This window comes from Vanellus vanellus, assembly GCF_965231255.1.
Source record: "Vanellus vanellus genome assembly, chromosome: 9".
NCBI classification, from domain to species: Eukaryota; Metazoa; Chordata; class Aves; order Charadriiformes; family Charadriidae; genus Vanellus; species Vanellus vanellus.
The window spans coordinates 1,872,009-1,886,200 of record NC_138914.1 but is presented as its reverse complement, the minus strand read 5'-3'; the positions used below and the strand labels follow the sequence as shown (position 1 = coordinate 1,886,200).

At 48.2% G+C, this 14,192-nt stretch overlaps 1 protein-coding gene across 4 annotated transcripts in view; it reads left to right on the top strand.

The window, feature by feature from the left end:
- Positions 1–14,192, top strand: part of CADPS (calcium dependent secretion activator) — a gene marked incomplete at both ends in the record, with an annotated part of 221,813 nt that overhangs the window by 158,342 nt on the left and 49,279 nt on the right. For all 4 annotated transcript variants that reach the window (XM_082487726.1, XM_082487723.1, XM_082487724.1 and 1 more), the window contains 2 exons: positions 7,400–7,506; positions 13,082–13,238. In XM_082487726.1, the coding sequence (XP_082343852.1) occupies positions 7,400–7,506; positions 13,082–13,238 (264 nt within the window). The remainder of the gene's footprint in view (positions 1–7,399; positions 7,507–13,081; positions 13,239–14,192) is intronic.

Sequence of the window (14,192 nt, the reverse complement as noted above, 5' to 3'; positions counted from 1 at the left end):
GAAATCAGCTACTCTTGGGCTATCCAGAAACGTCAGGTTTTTGCTTGTCCGGCAGCCGCCCCAGCCCCTGTCCCGGGAAGCGGGGCTCCGGGGCGCAGCATCGCACCACGCCGCGCCGCTGGCGTCCACCGTCTCCCCCAGGTCTGTCCCTCCAGGCCAGGCTGGCGGGGAAGCCTGCCTTCCCTCGAAAATGCACCGACCGTGGTGCTGGGGTGGGTGCCAAGCCAAAACCCGATCAGTGCCGGGGTGGGACCTGCCCACGGAGCGGTGAGGGGCGGCCGCGGTGCCTGTGCGGGTCCCTCTCAGGTGCCGGGGTCAGGCGGGGGACGGGGGGGAGAGGGGCCGAGCGCGGCGGCTTCGGCTGCGGCACCGGCCGTGGGGCGTCTTGCACGGAGCACTCACCCCAGCAGGCGTGAAAGGCGTCCTCGGCCGAGGAAGAGGGCGCAGAAGAGGTCGGGTTTTGACGAGAGCGATACAGCAGGTTGTTGAGAATGTCCCCGTGCTGACTTTACGTCACTCGCCTTCCCTGTCTCTGGATCCCCGCCTGGGAAGCTCTGTGCGCGTATCCGCATCTCTTTGTGAGCGCAGCGGAGGATCGGGGGCTGAGCTGCCCGTTGATTAACCTGGCCCGAGACGAGGGGAGGTCCTGTGCGGTGTGTCAGCCCAGCCACCGCCGGGCAGTCGCTCCCAGCATTTGTGGTAAACCACAGTGCTTAAAAAGAAAGTAAAATTACATTCTGCAAATAAATATGGACGCGAAAAGTATGAAAACATCAGTCTTGGTATGTGGGAGTGGAGACCGAAGCCATCGATAAATCATGCACTTTAACTCAGGCATGACTACAACCTGTATTCGTGTGCTGCCGAACTGCTGCTTTATTTGTTTCATCCCTTGAAATGGCATTCGGTTGTGTTTAGCGAAGAATCCTTATGCAGCTTTCGAGATTTCCTCTCACCCTCTCCGAGGCAGTGCTTAAAGCAGTATCGAAGTTATTACAAGAGCTTCAGAAATCACAAAGATCTGCATTGTGCCGTTATCTTTCCGCAAGTCGCTTACCAACTGCGGAGCAACTTGCTGCCTGAGGCGTGAGAGACGATTCAGACGGGCAAAAATTCTTCACTGGGCTGAAAGATCATCAGAAAGTCGGAAGATCAGTTCTCTTTTCAGTATGTTGAGTTTTGAGAGCTGAATTAGGGTCTCGTTGTGAGTTGAAAAAAAAAGCATTTCTATGAATTTTTCTTACTTTAAAGATAATACATCCTATTTGGAAAGAAAAAAAAATATAATCGCTGAAATCCCTTTCAGATACATGCAAATTCATTTCAGGAATATAATAAAAGGCTGCTCTGCCTCGTCCTCAGGCTAAGTCGATCATTCTTTATAGTTATCTTGAGAACAGCAGCTCTTTTTGTCATTTTCATGATTGGCTTGCAAATGAACGCACACAGAACACTTACATACCAAAGCCTTTGGCAGGGGTCGTATATTTTTAATTATTACAAGGAGATCATTGAGTCGGTGGCTGCGCTTTTAAAAAATATGAAAAGTCAATAATACTCTTCTATCGCAAGGGTAATTCTCACCGTTGCTGATGTGTTAGTAGCCCATCTAGCAGAAATCACGGTGCTGATTGCGAAATACATAGTTTGAAAATCTTCCATTCGGTAAAGAGTCGCACAGAATAAATTTTATGCAATGTGCGTACCCAAAGTAGCCCAGAGGTTTTAACAGACCTGTTATACTTGTTGCAGGCTGAAGCTGATTGCAAGAACGACCCCAGAATTTGCCAAGTAATTCGAGTTTCTGCGAGTATTTCATTTGCAAGTATCGCGCAGAAGAGTAAAAACCTTGGGCAGAAGTTTGTCCAGGAGGGCATTTTGTCAGGTTGTTACTAAGGCAGAAGCCGCTCCCGCCTCTGATGTCAGTGATGGAGGTGTTTAAATCTTATGCGCTTGACACACGTGAGCAAGGAATACAGGAGCATCTCTGATGCTAAACTGGCTGTGGCGAGGGATTAGAGAGGAGAAGGACAGGGAAGAAGGAAAAGCCGAAGTGACACAAAACCTGCCACACGCGCTGCAGCTGCTCGCTGGCAAGTGCCATAAACCCCATCCAGCGTTACGCGTCTCCCTCGCTCCCAGCAGGAGCCGAGACACCCTGTGAAAGGCGCCTCGTGTGTCCTCTCCGAGACCCGGACCCAGCGAAGCACATAAACTCACAGGGCGTTACAGTCACAGCCCCGTTTGTATTTAAATTTACGGATGAGATGAATCACTTTCCTTAGCCAGACCTTAATCTTTTAGATTTTCTTGCAATAAAGAGGCAATAAGGAAAAGTGTGGATTGGGGCTTACGAGGCGTTCGGCGCCCCGAGGAAGGGCGAGAGCTCTTCATCTCCTCTCCCCTCCTTCGGCTCCAGGTGGTGGTGCAGCCATCGTGCAGGAGCCCTGGATTTGGGTCTGAAACACTTAAATGAACAAAAGAGCTGAATATGTGTGCAGATTGGGCCAGATCAGAATTCTACGCAGAGTATTTTGCTTAACCTGCTGTAATCCCCTGTGGAAGCTCGTTTCTGAGAGCCGGCGGAGAGGTGCCAGAGGCAGGGTTGAGGCACGGGGGGGATCTCTCGCAGGGCCCCCGGAGAAGTGAAGGCCACCCTGGGGCACTGTGCTGACAGCTGCAGAGCGGGAGCCTCCTCCCAGCGGTTTCCTACGAGCTGCACTCGCCATTCCTGAAGCCCCCATGCTGCTGCACCTCTGCCTCTTCCTCCTCTTCCCTCTCGGCTAGTGACTTGTCCCTAGGGCAGGGAGCACTTGCACCACTCGGGCCCATTCTACGCCACGGGGTCTGGTCGTCGGTGAGGTCTGAAATCTGTTTTTGGAGGGGTAGCTGTTGGCGACGCAGGGGCTGGAATCACATTTAAGGGAGCTTGAGGGTCGCGGCGCTGAGAGGGGCGGTGGGATGCAGTTCTGGGATGCGATTTTCCCAGTAAATCTGTGACGCTCTTAGGAGGAGCTCTGTCTCTGACTCTCCCAACTTTGGAGGCTGACAGAGGGACCTGGGTGGCGAGGGCTCCCCACCGAACGGGTGCCGGGTGCGGGTGGGAGATGTGGGGTCCCCTCTCCCCACAGTCCCTTCCCCTCCGGGGACCTTGGCACAAGCTGCTCTCCATAGGGATGGGCAGGAAAACACTCTTCCTGCTTCTACACATTGAGCTCAGGAGCCATCAGCGAGTGGCCGAATTGAATTCTTGCTTGTGTTTTAAATTAGAGTGAAAGTCATTAGGCCGATGCCCAAAAAGCGGTTATTTTAGTCACTTGAGGCTGAAAGATTTGTTTCTAGGGACAAAGCCACCCTTGGTAAACCCTGAACCAGGATCAGGGTGCCTCCAGAGATGAACGAGTAGGCTTGCTTTTCCTGTTATCAGAAAACAACAACAAAAAAAGCCAGAAAGCAGTAGCTCGAATCTAAGAGTCTGAATTAAATTGTTACACAGCTTAAGAGACTAAAATTATGTGTGTGTGTGTGTGTGCGCGCGTGTGCACGTGCGCGTTGTACGTGTGTTTATGTACGTATGTATACCTATCTCTGTGTACGGAGAGGAGAACAAACCTAACTCATACTCTTTAACTAACGGTTTACTCAAATATTCTTTATTATACTTGGATAAGTGTTATAATTCTCCGAGAATTACAAGCAATCAGAAATCTACTTTGCACAAGCCAACTGATTTTTTTTTCCCCCACTGGAAAATGCAAGCGAAATGGCAAGGACTTTTGGCAATAGAATGTCCAGATAAATATGCCAGATTCCTTCCAAATGGCATTATTAAAAATAGTCACAATGCTGCTAAAAAGTGTTATTAAATGAAATAGAAACTATTGTGTTAATGTATTCACGGTATTTAATTTATTCTCTGAGTGAATGTAAAAGGAAAGGCTATTTTCTTTGAATTTTTCCTATGCCGATATTGTAAACTATATGACAGATGGGTCAAGTCCTGATTGCAGTATTCTAACATTTGGAATAGCAAGTAACATATTTGATAGAGCTGGCAAGTTTTTATATATGATTCAACCCAGAATATAAAAGCCACTAGAATTCCAAGTTGAAAATAATTAAATGAGCTGGAAACGATCAGGAACCACACATTTTTAAGTGACAGATTTTTTTACATGTTTAAATTGCACAAGAATATTTTATAGCTCCCTTTAACCAACAGTGACGTTTAATTCTGAAATGTGTAATTGATATTTGCACAGCAATTAATTCCTGCGGCTCGTTATTCTATTGCTAAATGTACCTAAGCGCCGGGGCGCTGACTTAAAGTCATCTTTTTCAGTTCACCTTTTCCGAATTCCGGAGTTTTAACTGAATTAGCCAATTTCGGTTTCCTCGCGTGGCTGCCTGAAGTGCAGTTTCGTGCTCGCCTTGCATTTTTCGCTTTCTGATTGCACGGTACCGTAGGGTGTTGGAATCTGCTGGCTTCTAGAGTACGTGTTGTCAAATGGTGTCATTACCGTGTAATAGTTCAAGTACCGATAAGCAAAAACCCAGCAGCTTCTTCCATTTGTATTTGATCGTTTCTGCTTATGTTCCTTTCAAAGTTTCCATCTTTTTGTCACTGTTTATGAAGTCATTTGTCTCTTTACTTTTGGCGTCTCTCTCTGTCATGCACAAGCAGCCCGTCCGCCCAAGCCTAAGCCGCCGGCTGGGCCACCACCGTCTCCTCAAACGCAGACTAACATGATAAATCATATGCTCAAAGGCATGGCCAAACAGCCGCCAAGTACTGTAATAGTCTTTCTTCCTTTTATTCAGTGGTTTTCTAGTCTAGCGGTGGCTTGCGTAGCAGTAGAAAGCTAGTTCTCACGTGCAGCTTTACACCAAATACCTAGCGCGACGTGGTAGGTTTTAGAGCTTTAGAGGTAGCATTTCTTTCAAAATGTCCACATTTTTTTGTCTAGCGATGTCTGACATATGCAACATTTTCAAATATCAACGTCAGCACAAAATAACATTGTTGTTGCATAACATTTTGCATGAAAACTATAAATATGTATGAGCTTTACATGATGTTGGATGAAATGTTTGATAAGTATATCGTATACGTTTCATGTAACTGTCAGTGCTCCAGCTATCTTAGCAGAATATTCTGATGTATAGTAACTTAACCAGGGAAATATTTAAAATAAGAAGAAAAAAAATTAAGATTGACATCTGCTGGCTGCCAAAGTTGTATAAGCATCAATATTTTCTTTAAAGACAGCATCTCTGAGCAGTTGTTCTTATTAACACTTTTGTCTTTTAGTTGTATTCGAGAGCAGATCAGTGTTGCAAATGAGAATGGGCCTGATGCTGCTCCGATCAGTGGAAAGCTTCCCCTTGGCTTCCGAGGGGCAGAGTCAACCAGAGCTTACTAAGGGACGTGTCTTTGGACTCCTTTTGCAAAAGGAAGAGGTTCCCACTTCTGGTAGCCGGTGAGGTGCTGGGTTGAAGCGGAGAAAGAATGAGGAGTTAAGCAGCAGTTCTCCCATTTCAGTGTTGGCCCAATAAATTATCCTCGGGGGAACCTGCGTTTTTTTGTTTGTTTGGAAAAGGAAAACTGGAAAGGAAACCCCCAAAGCCCCTGTTTGTGGCATAAATCGGCAAAAAACGTAGAGTTTATTTGCATGGTGCATCACCAGGCTGCATCTCTCAGCCGAGCGAGCGGAGGACCTGCAATGCCACATTTCCCCTGGCCGGCTCGCGGAGCTCCTCTGAAACCCGCCCGCGTACCCCTCACTCGAGCCCCAGAGATGTGGCCATTCTGAAAAACACGGCTTTCCTTTCCGTGGGAAATTGTTTTACCTCTAAACGGGTGTTCAGGGGAAACAAGGAGCCGGCCGGGTTGTGAGGGGGAGAACTAAGTCCTGGAAGCTCGCCGAGCCTTCGGCAAGGCAGGGATTTCTGCCTGGGTGACGTGGTGGAGCCGAGTGTTGCCATCCGCCGGCAACCGCAGGGCTCTGTCCCATCGGTACAGAAGACCTGAACGCTAGCAAAAAGCCGAGGAGGTGCAGAAGGCCGGAGCGAGGCGCCCGGCCAGCCCCTCGCCTGTCGCCACCAGCCAAGCTGCTGGTTTAGCGGGGCCCCTTTGGGCATGCCGGGGGGGGGGGCTGCTCGTAACGCCGCCGCAGTGCTCGCGCTGCTGCCGTTCTGCTGTGTCTGTTGTACGCTGCTAATTGCAGACCGCTTTGGCTATTTGGGTGGGTTCTGAACCCGTTTCTGAATTCTCCAGCTTTGATGTCATGGAGAGGATACAGCGAAGGTCAGTGCGGAGGTACGACTGGGCTGGCGTAGCTGCCCAAGCGCCGTGCCGCTCTCTGCCCTAGCTGCGCCGGAGAGCCGGGATCGGCACCCGGTCGTTAACCGCGGGGCCACGTCTGTGGTTAACGCGGTGAGGTGCTGCGGCGCGGGTGGGTTCCCCTCAGGAAGAGGGGAGACATCGCACACCTCTGGGCGGCGCTCAGCCGGCCCTGCGGGGCCTGTCGCTCAGCGGAAACGTGCCTGTTTTCTTTTTCCCCTATACTATTTCTAGCAAAACGCTCTAAACGTTCCAGATCGTTACCATCTCCGATCTTCACTATGTTATTTAGTAATATAAATTACCTAGAAGGATACCATTTAATTCTTTTCGAAAAGTCTGCAGGAAACGCTGCAAAACAGCTCGACGTAGCTAAACACCAAGCTCCAGGATTTAAACTCTTTGGTTTGTTTGCGGGGTTTTTGCTGTAAAGTTGCATCTCTTCTCCCATATGAATCTTAGCTATGAACGCCTTAGCGGGATTTAGCACTTCCCACTCCCTCCAGCATGCGTAACCCCTTGACCCTTGTGGAGTTAAATCCTGGAGCGAGGCAGACCTGCACATTTTGCTTTCAGTAGCAGGTGACGTTTGAATTGCTCAAGTCTGACAATCTATTGAAAGTACAGGCAGACTTGTTTGAATTGGTCTTCTTAAAAGAATTTGAAAATAAAACGCACGTGATTTCTATAATAGCATCGTCTACATTGAAGGATACGTACTGTTCGTGTATTAGTGGCCAGATGCTGTCTTTAGGGAATGCGATGTTCGTACTTGAGCTAAGAGCGTGCCGCCATCTCACCATAAAGCAAAACAACTCTGACAGTATTGTGAAATTTGGAGCTGGAGCACTGTATTTTCATAGTATAATAACGAATGTGGCTTTCTGGTTTGCTCAGTACTAATTATATAAGCATTTTAACATATGCATGAAAAGATCTTTAAAGCTGTAGAGTATTATGGGATTTTTTTTTTTTTTTTTTAAACCTCTAAAATAACTTACTGTACGTCTAGCTTTTCATTCTGCCTCCCTTTTAACTCGAGTTCTTGTACTACAGAAAATGTAGGCCGGTTAGTCACACCAGCTAAAAAGTTAGAAGACACAATCCGTCTGGCAGAATTGGTAATTGAAGTCCTGCAGCAGAACGAAGAGCACCACGCGGAGGTGAGCAGCGGCGCCCTGCGAGGTCGTGTCCCCCAGGTCTCCCGCCGGCTCCGGCGGCTTGCCGGCAGCTTTGTCCATTCCTGTGATGCCTTCCCAACTGGTGCTGGGTTACATCTTCTTTAAGCATTCTTAAATAATGGTGCCCGAGGGCCATGAAGGCGAAGTTCAGTTCGGGAAGACTGCTTTGGCAGAGGGGAGGGAGGGCGAAAGGAGGGATTAGTTAAGTTCTGCTCTCCTCTATGTCGGGCTGCAGCCTTTCATACAGCGCCAGCAGGAGCCGAATCTGGCCAAACGTATTCACCGCCAACTACATACAAGCGCAAGCCTGTCCACTTTTGGCAAGGGTCCTATTTCCAAAAAATGCCATGCGTTTGTGCCTCCGGACAGCATTAGCGGGGTCCCTGCAGCAGCGCACCGCTCCTGCTGTCCGGAACTGGAGCAAGGAAAACCATCGCAAAACAAAACCTTTTTTTTTTTTTTCTTTTTTTCCCTTTCTGAGCGTTCAGGTTGTTTCCAGGGGTTTCCCTGGGCCCCTGCGGTACATGATTAACTCACCTGGTGCCCTGCTGGCCTCTTCTGCCTTGGCTTGTTGGGAACACCTCCATTCCTAACTGTGGAGGTTAGGATGAATTGTTCTCATTATTTGGGTTATCTAAGCCTAATACAACCACTCTTAACTCTTCGAAGCACTTTAATGGAAAGATTAATGTTTTAAAACCACTGAAACCGTGTCATGGTCAAACATAGACCAGAAAGTCATGAGGCTTGATCCTGGAAACGCTTGACCCCGCAGGCAGCTGACGTTGCTGGCTGTGGTCCCGCTCTCAGCACGTCGGGACATTTCTGCCCGAGCGAGTGTCGTTGCGGACCCGCGTAAGTATTTGCAGGATTGAGCCCTCTGTCCTCTGTAGATCTGGTGCTCTCGGATGCGTACTGAAAAGTGAATTGGTTTGAAATTCAGAGTGAACGGTTTGTGTTTATGACTGTAGGTAATGTAACACTCATTCGCTATTTTCTCTTTTCCTTCCCGTTGATATATATATATTCTCACTATATTTTGCATTAAGAGCATTTGATAAATAATTTCACGATCACCTAAAAATCATTCCGGTGTATATTAAATTTGCAGTATAATTTAAGTTATTGATAATCCACAACAATCCGCAACACCCAACTAATGCCTGATTGCATATTTAAATTTCCTCCCTGTTTTTCTACTGTTCATTCAATCTTGGATGATCCTGGCAGGGGAAAGAGGTATGTGACTAAACCGAATGAAACGAGTCACTCCTGTCATATTTCGTGCATGCCCTCTCAGTGCCATGTTTCCTACTGGGATTTTACCCGGGTTGCCCTCGCTTCCGTAACTTTGACCGAGGAATGTAACAGCAACTTCGAGTCGGCTGCTTGCGGAGCGGGTAGCCCGACACAGGAGGGTAAATGTGGCATAGCAGTCCGGTCCATGCATGTAGCAATGGGTATATTTTACGAGCGCTGCAGTTACATCCCAACACAACCCTACCTGCCTGGACTCTCCTCAGCCTGTCGTTACCTCTGTCGTTTTGCATTCACCCGACCTCTAGTACACTGTGGTGGAGATGGACTAAGTACTACACCGGTGCCCAGAATGGTAGCGGTCTTCCTCTGGTTTTGTCTGTATGTGCCTTGTACTGGATATACAGTATCTATATGTAGAGAGAGAATATACGGGGTGAAGAGTGAAATAAACGTCATTTTTACAAAAGCGAGGGGGTGCTCGAGAGCGCTGCGCTTGCGCACAAAGAACCTGTCCGAGGATAACCGAGTGCCTTATTCCACTCCTCACCAGCACAGGCTGGGCGCGCAACCAGCCGGGAAGGAGCCGTTATTAAAACGCAGGTTACTTTGACAATAGTAGACTTCTGAAGGAAGCGGTTCCGGGGCGGTCGCGTGCAGCCAGCCACGCTGCCCACATCCTCACCAGGAGGAAGACTCAAAACTGTTCTCCAGCATCTTTTGTGTCACGAGGCTTTGATTAGAGACAGAAGGTTAATGCCAACACGCGTAGGAGGCATCCCGGTCCCTTGTTCTGAACGGTGACCTGGAAGGGTGAAATTCATCTCTCTCCAGAAGCCCGGCACGCTGTCGGTACGCTATTGAATCCCTGTCCTGAGGGTGGCTGTGGCATTTCAGCAGTGCGCAGGCAGCTGGCCAGCTCTCTGCACACTTTGAATTGCACCCAAAGGAGGAGAGAGAAGAGGCTGGGTGGTTTATCACCGATTTGTATTACGCACTGAGCCACGTGATGCTCTCACTGTGCAATGAGGATTGCTGAGGTGTTGCACTTATTTTTTTTTCTCAAATTATTCCAGGTGAGGTGTTTTTTGACATGTTGTCCATTCACCTGGAGAAAGTTCAACCTGAGAGGTGCAACTCTTTGGTCTACTTTGGATGTTCAGCAGAGAATTAAATTGCTCCGCTTACTGAAGAAATGCCTCGATTTACCGCAAACCAACAGTTTTTGCAATTAAAACATGCCCCTTTTTTCCCCACATGGACATCCAGGCAGAGTCCCTAAAGAGAACCCGGAAAATAATATTCAGAGCATGGAAAACGTTCAGAAAACCTTACGACAGAAGTACTGTGTCTAGTCAGTTGGGTTTGTCTTACCCGTAAGGAGGAGGCAAAGCAGCGCAGGCAGCGATGCGGCAGAAACCGTGTGCCTACGTCTGTAATCTGGGAGAGCGGGAGGTCTCTGTCATTGTGTCATCTCTCCCATCAGATGTCTCCCACCCTTTCCCTTCCTCTGGATGACTGATGACAAATGCCAGAGACGATGCCATTCGCCTATTTTTAAACTGGCGTTTTCTCTCTCTATGTATACGTATGTGTATATGTATATATGTATTTTAACTCCTTGAGCTCATACATATATACATGTGTATCCATGTGTAAAATATACAATAATAGGTGTGTTTGGCTAGAAAGCACACTTCCCCCCCTCCCCTTTACCTCGTGTTTTGAGCAAAGCAGGTAAGTAGATGGTAAACAAATGAAATGTTACCATCTTGAAGGAGATTTCCAAAGTATGGTGTTACTGCTCCCACCGCAGGAAGGCCCTGCTCGCCGAGACTAGGGAGGAGGAGGCTGAGGATCCTGCCATAAGTTAGAGACTTACAGAGCTAAAATTTGACTTTTCCAGCAAAAGGGAAACTGTGACTGGTTTGGGCATTATTTTTTTTTTTTCCCCCCCAAATGATCACATGCTTTTCTTCACAATAGCTTTTTTTTTTTTCTCCTTTTTGATGGAAGCAGGTTTTTATTGCAGGACTCTGAAGTGTTTATGTTGGCATTTGTTGCGGAAGATATTCTTTGGCCTCCCCTCTTTTCCCGCCCCGCAAAACGCCGATTGCCGTTGGCCCTTCGTAGCGATCGCTGTTTGCCCGCGGACCTGTGGGCAGTGTCTGATGGGGACACAGCCCGGCAGGCTCTTGGCAGGCAGAGGCACCGCCGGAGGAACCACATCCAGGCAAGGACAGCCCCGGCATCTTCCTTGAAAACCACAGGCAGGAGCTACTAATTTTAAGAGGCCCCTCCCCACCCCCGTGGCTCAGCATCCGCTGGTTTCCCACCTGCGCTTTGGGGAGAAGGTTTGAGCAGAGCTGGGGCTTGATGTTTGCGGTTCCTGTGTGGTTTTGCAGCGATTCGACGCCTCCCGAAGCAGCGTTCCCAGGTGCCCAGCCGTGCGCTCGGTTGGACACCAGCACCAAACGTGGGAAGAGCTGAAGAGCATCGCCACACGTGCTCACCCCTCTGGGCTCCCTCATCAGTTTCGGCTTTCCCAGAGTGACGCCTCTGCAAACACCCAGGGCCACCGTCGCATCTGAGACTGAGCTTTCCAAGCACCCCAGGGCAGGTGTGGCCACCTTGTCCCCACACCGTGACCACGGGGACACCGTAACCTGCTGGTGTTGCCTCTTCGGGCACAGCATTTGCCCAGGGCATGGCCCACCTCGTCCACAGCTTCACCCCCAGGACCGGGCAGGCCCAACACTAAGATTAGTTTGGGGGTTATTCAGTTATTTTGCTTGTTTTACATCTCGGATGTGCTCTGCTCTGAGCGCATAACGCCCAGCGCCACGTCCAACCTACGTATGTCTTAGCACCAGGTTTGTGTCAACTCGTGGAATAATAGCAGGGCAATGTCAGTCTGCTTTCTGTTTTGGGGGGATGAAGGAGTGGAAATAGTCCCAAAGACCCCCTGCCGATATCACTGGCAGCTGAGAAGTCAGGCCAAAATGGGAAGGATTAAAGGGGTCCATGGCGGTAACCTGGCTGTGGGGCTCTGCTCCCTCTCCGTGGCCGAGTGAACCAGCAGCTGGAGTTGTGCACGTCGGTGCGGTTCTTCATCCGTGAATCAAAACTGAACCCTGAGAAAGTGAAAGTCCGTTCTGCTTATTCACGTCTGCTGAAATCTGCAAAAAATACCTCTCCCTGACCGGCAATTCCTCTTTGAACTGATTCATCAGTTCCCAGTCTTACCCGTTTCATCCCCAGTCTTGTGCCTATGCTAGAGCTTTCTTTTTCTTGCAAAGTGCCGGAAAGCTGTTTCTTAGATCCTTTTGAGTCCCTGAGTAATTTCCTATCACTTCAAAATGACAGCACATGGTCCTAACGACAGCACTTCTCATATTGCATGTTCCCAGCCAGAAGCGATTACTAAACACGCATGCATGCGTTTGCAGCATTCACATCTGAGCCATGTATGATGTGAATGTCGCGTCAGAGAGCCCGAACACTGAATTTTAAGGACCCATGTGCATGAGAATGAGTTACTTCAGTGATATTTTTTGGCTTTCAAGTTTAGATCTCTTTTTTTCCTGCCTCTACGAAAATCTAGGCTTGCCGTAGATATTTTTGTTTTCATCTTGGCATGTTGATAATAGAGCTTTGTAATCGGTTTCCTAATCAGTAGCATTATGAAGGTGGTAGTGTGTTTCTATGGATGTGTATAGCTAACCATGTAAAACGAACAGTGCTGTAATAACTTTTGCTGGTGATGCTTGAAATATTTCTAAAGAGGAGCGCGAGTGATTTAGGACAGATTTTAATGTCGTAGGCTTCTAGTTTTTCAAGACAAATAGAAGTAGCGAATCCAACTAAAATTTAAACTGTTGAAAAGTGCAGCAGGAAACCCACAAGCACAGTGAAGAAACTCCCAAATTTCTATACTTTAGAATAAGAATTAGTTGATTTTTCCGATAATTAGCATAATTAAAGATGAATGAAGTCATTTATTGTAAATTGAACAGCCGAAACCTTCTCTGCCATGCTACAGCTGCACGCCTTTACGGCGGAGCTCTGAACAGATCCTCTACAAGAAACCTTTGTACGAAAGTAGCGGTGCCTAATTCCTGCGATTAGCACTCTCTGTGCAGGCTAGCACGTTAAAGCACTGTTCTCTTTACAATAAAGGTAGTTCCCATGGGATGCACTTTTGGGTTTTGTTCTTTGAGATAATGTGGCCTAACGCCTTTCCCTGTGCTTTATTAGAACTAATCTATTTCTTTGTTATCTTTTTCTACCAACTCTGAAGGCCTTTGCTTGGTGGTCAGACTTAATGGTTGAGCATGCGGAGACCTTCCTGTCACTGTTTGCAGTGGATATGGATGCTGCGCTAGAGGTGCAACCCCCAGACACCTGGGACAGCTTTCCGCTCTTCCAGCTTCTAAACGATTCCCTCCGTAGTGACTGTATGTATTGTATTTTGATCGTTTCTTTTTCCGTGGGCAGCTCAGGTTACTGATGATACTTTCAGCCTCTCCGTGCCACGCAGAGGACTGAGATGGGTAGAGATGTACGCTGTGTGTTCTTTTAGCATCAGCTGGATTTTGTTCCGTTTCCACTAGAAAAAGAGGCACGCAGACACCCCTTAGATCAAATGCCTCAGTCGAAGGTGAGAAGTTGAACTTCTATTTTGCTTCATCTTCTCACGTCTCTTGGTAACGGCTGCCTGATAAGCAGGGAATTAGGTACTCTATCGCACTGTCATTAAATGTGCGTATCGTTTTCTGTGTGTGTACTGCATTGGTTTAACACGGAGTTAAACGGTCCCTGCTTTAAAAGGTTTTATTGAAGGGAGGAAAAAATTAAACGGAAGCAGTAGTTCAGAAGAACAGTGCTTTGTGAAATAAGGGTCTTCCCCGAAGCACGTGAGCCCGCGCCTTAAAAGCCGTCGGGGCTGTGGCACTCTGCCGGGTGGTGCTGCCGCTGCCCGGGGACCCGGTGGCAGAATTGGCATTGCCTTCAGCTGGGTCCCAGCCCCGGCCCCGGTCCGCTTTCTGAGACCACGTGAAAAAGCCGGGGGCTCGTCCTCAGAGCGCAATTTCCAGCATCGTGGTGGCGAGTAACCGAAGAAGAAATGATTCTCCTACCTGCTAAAGCCATGATGTTTGCCATGCTGTATTTCTTGCATCCGTTTGATTCACGGGAAGTAATAATGTATTTGTAAGTTTGACATTAATGGAGAAGAAGATTTGTTGTCTGTTTATTTGTTTGGAGTAAGAAGCCATTCCTGCTGTCTGTGTCGTGAGCATTGGTGCCTGGTGCCAGCTCCTGTTATGTTCTTGAAGTTTCTTCTTGTTCGCTGACAAATTCGTTGTGTAATGAAGTGCCACGCTGTGGTTTGTTACAGAGCTTTTAGTAAC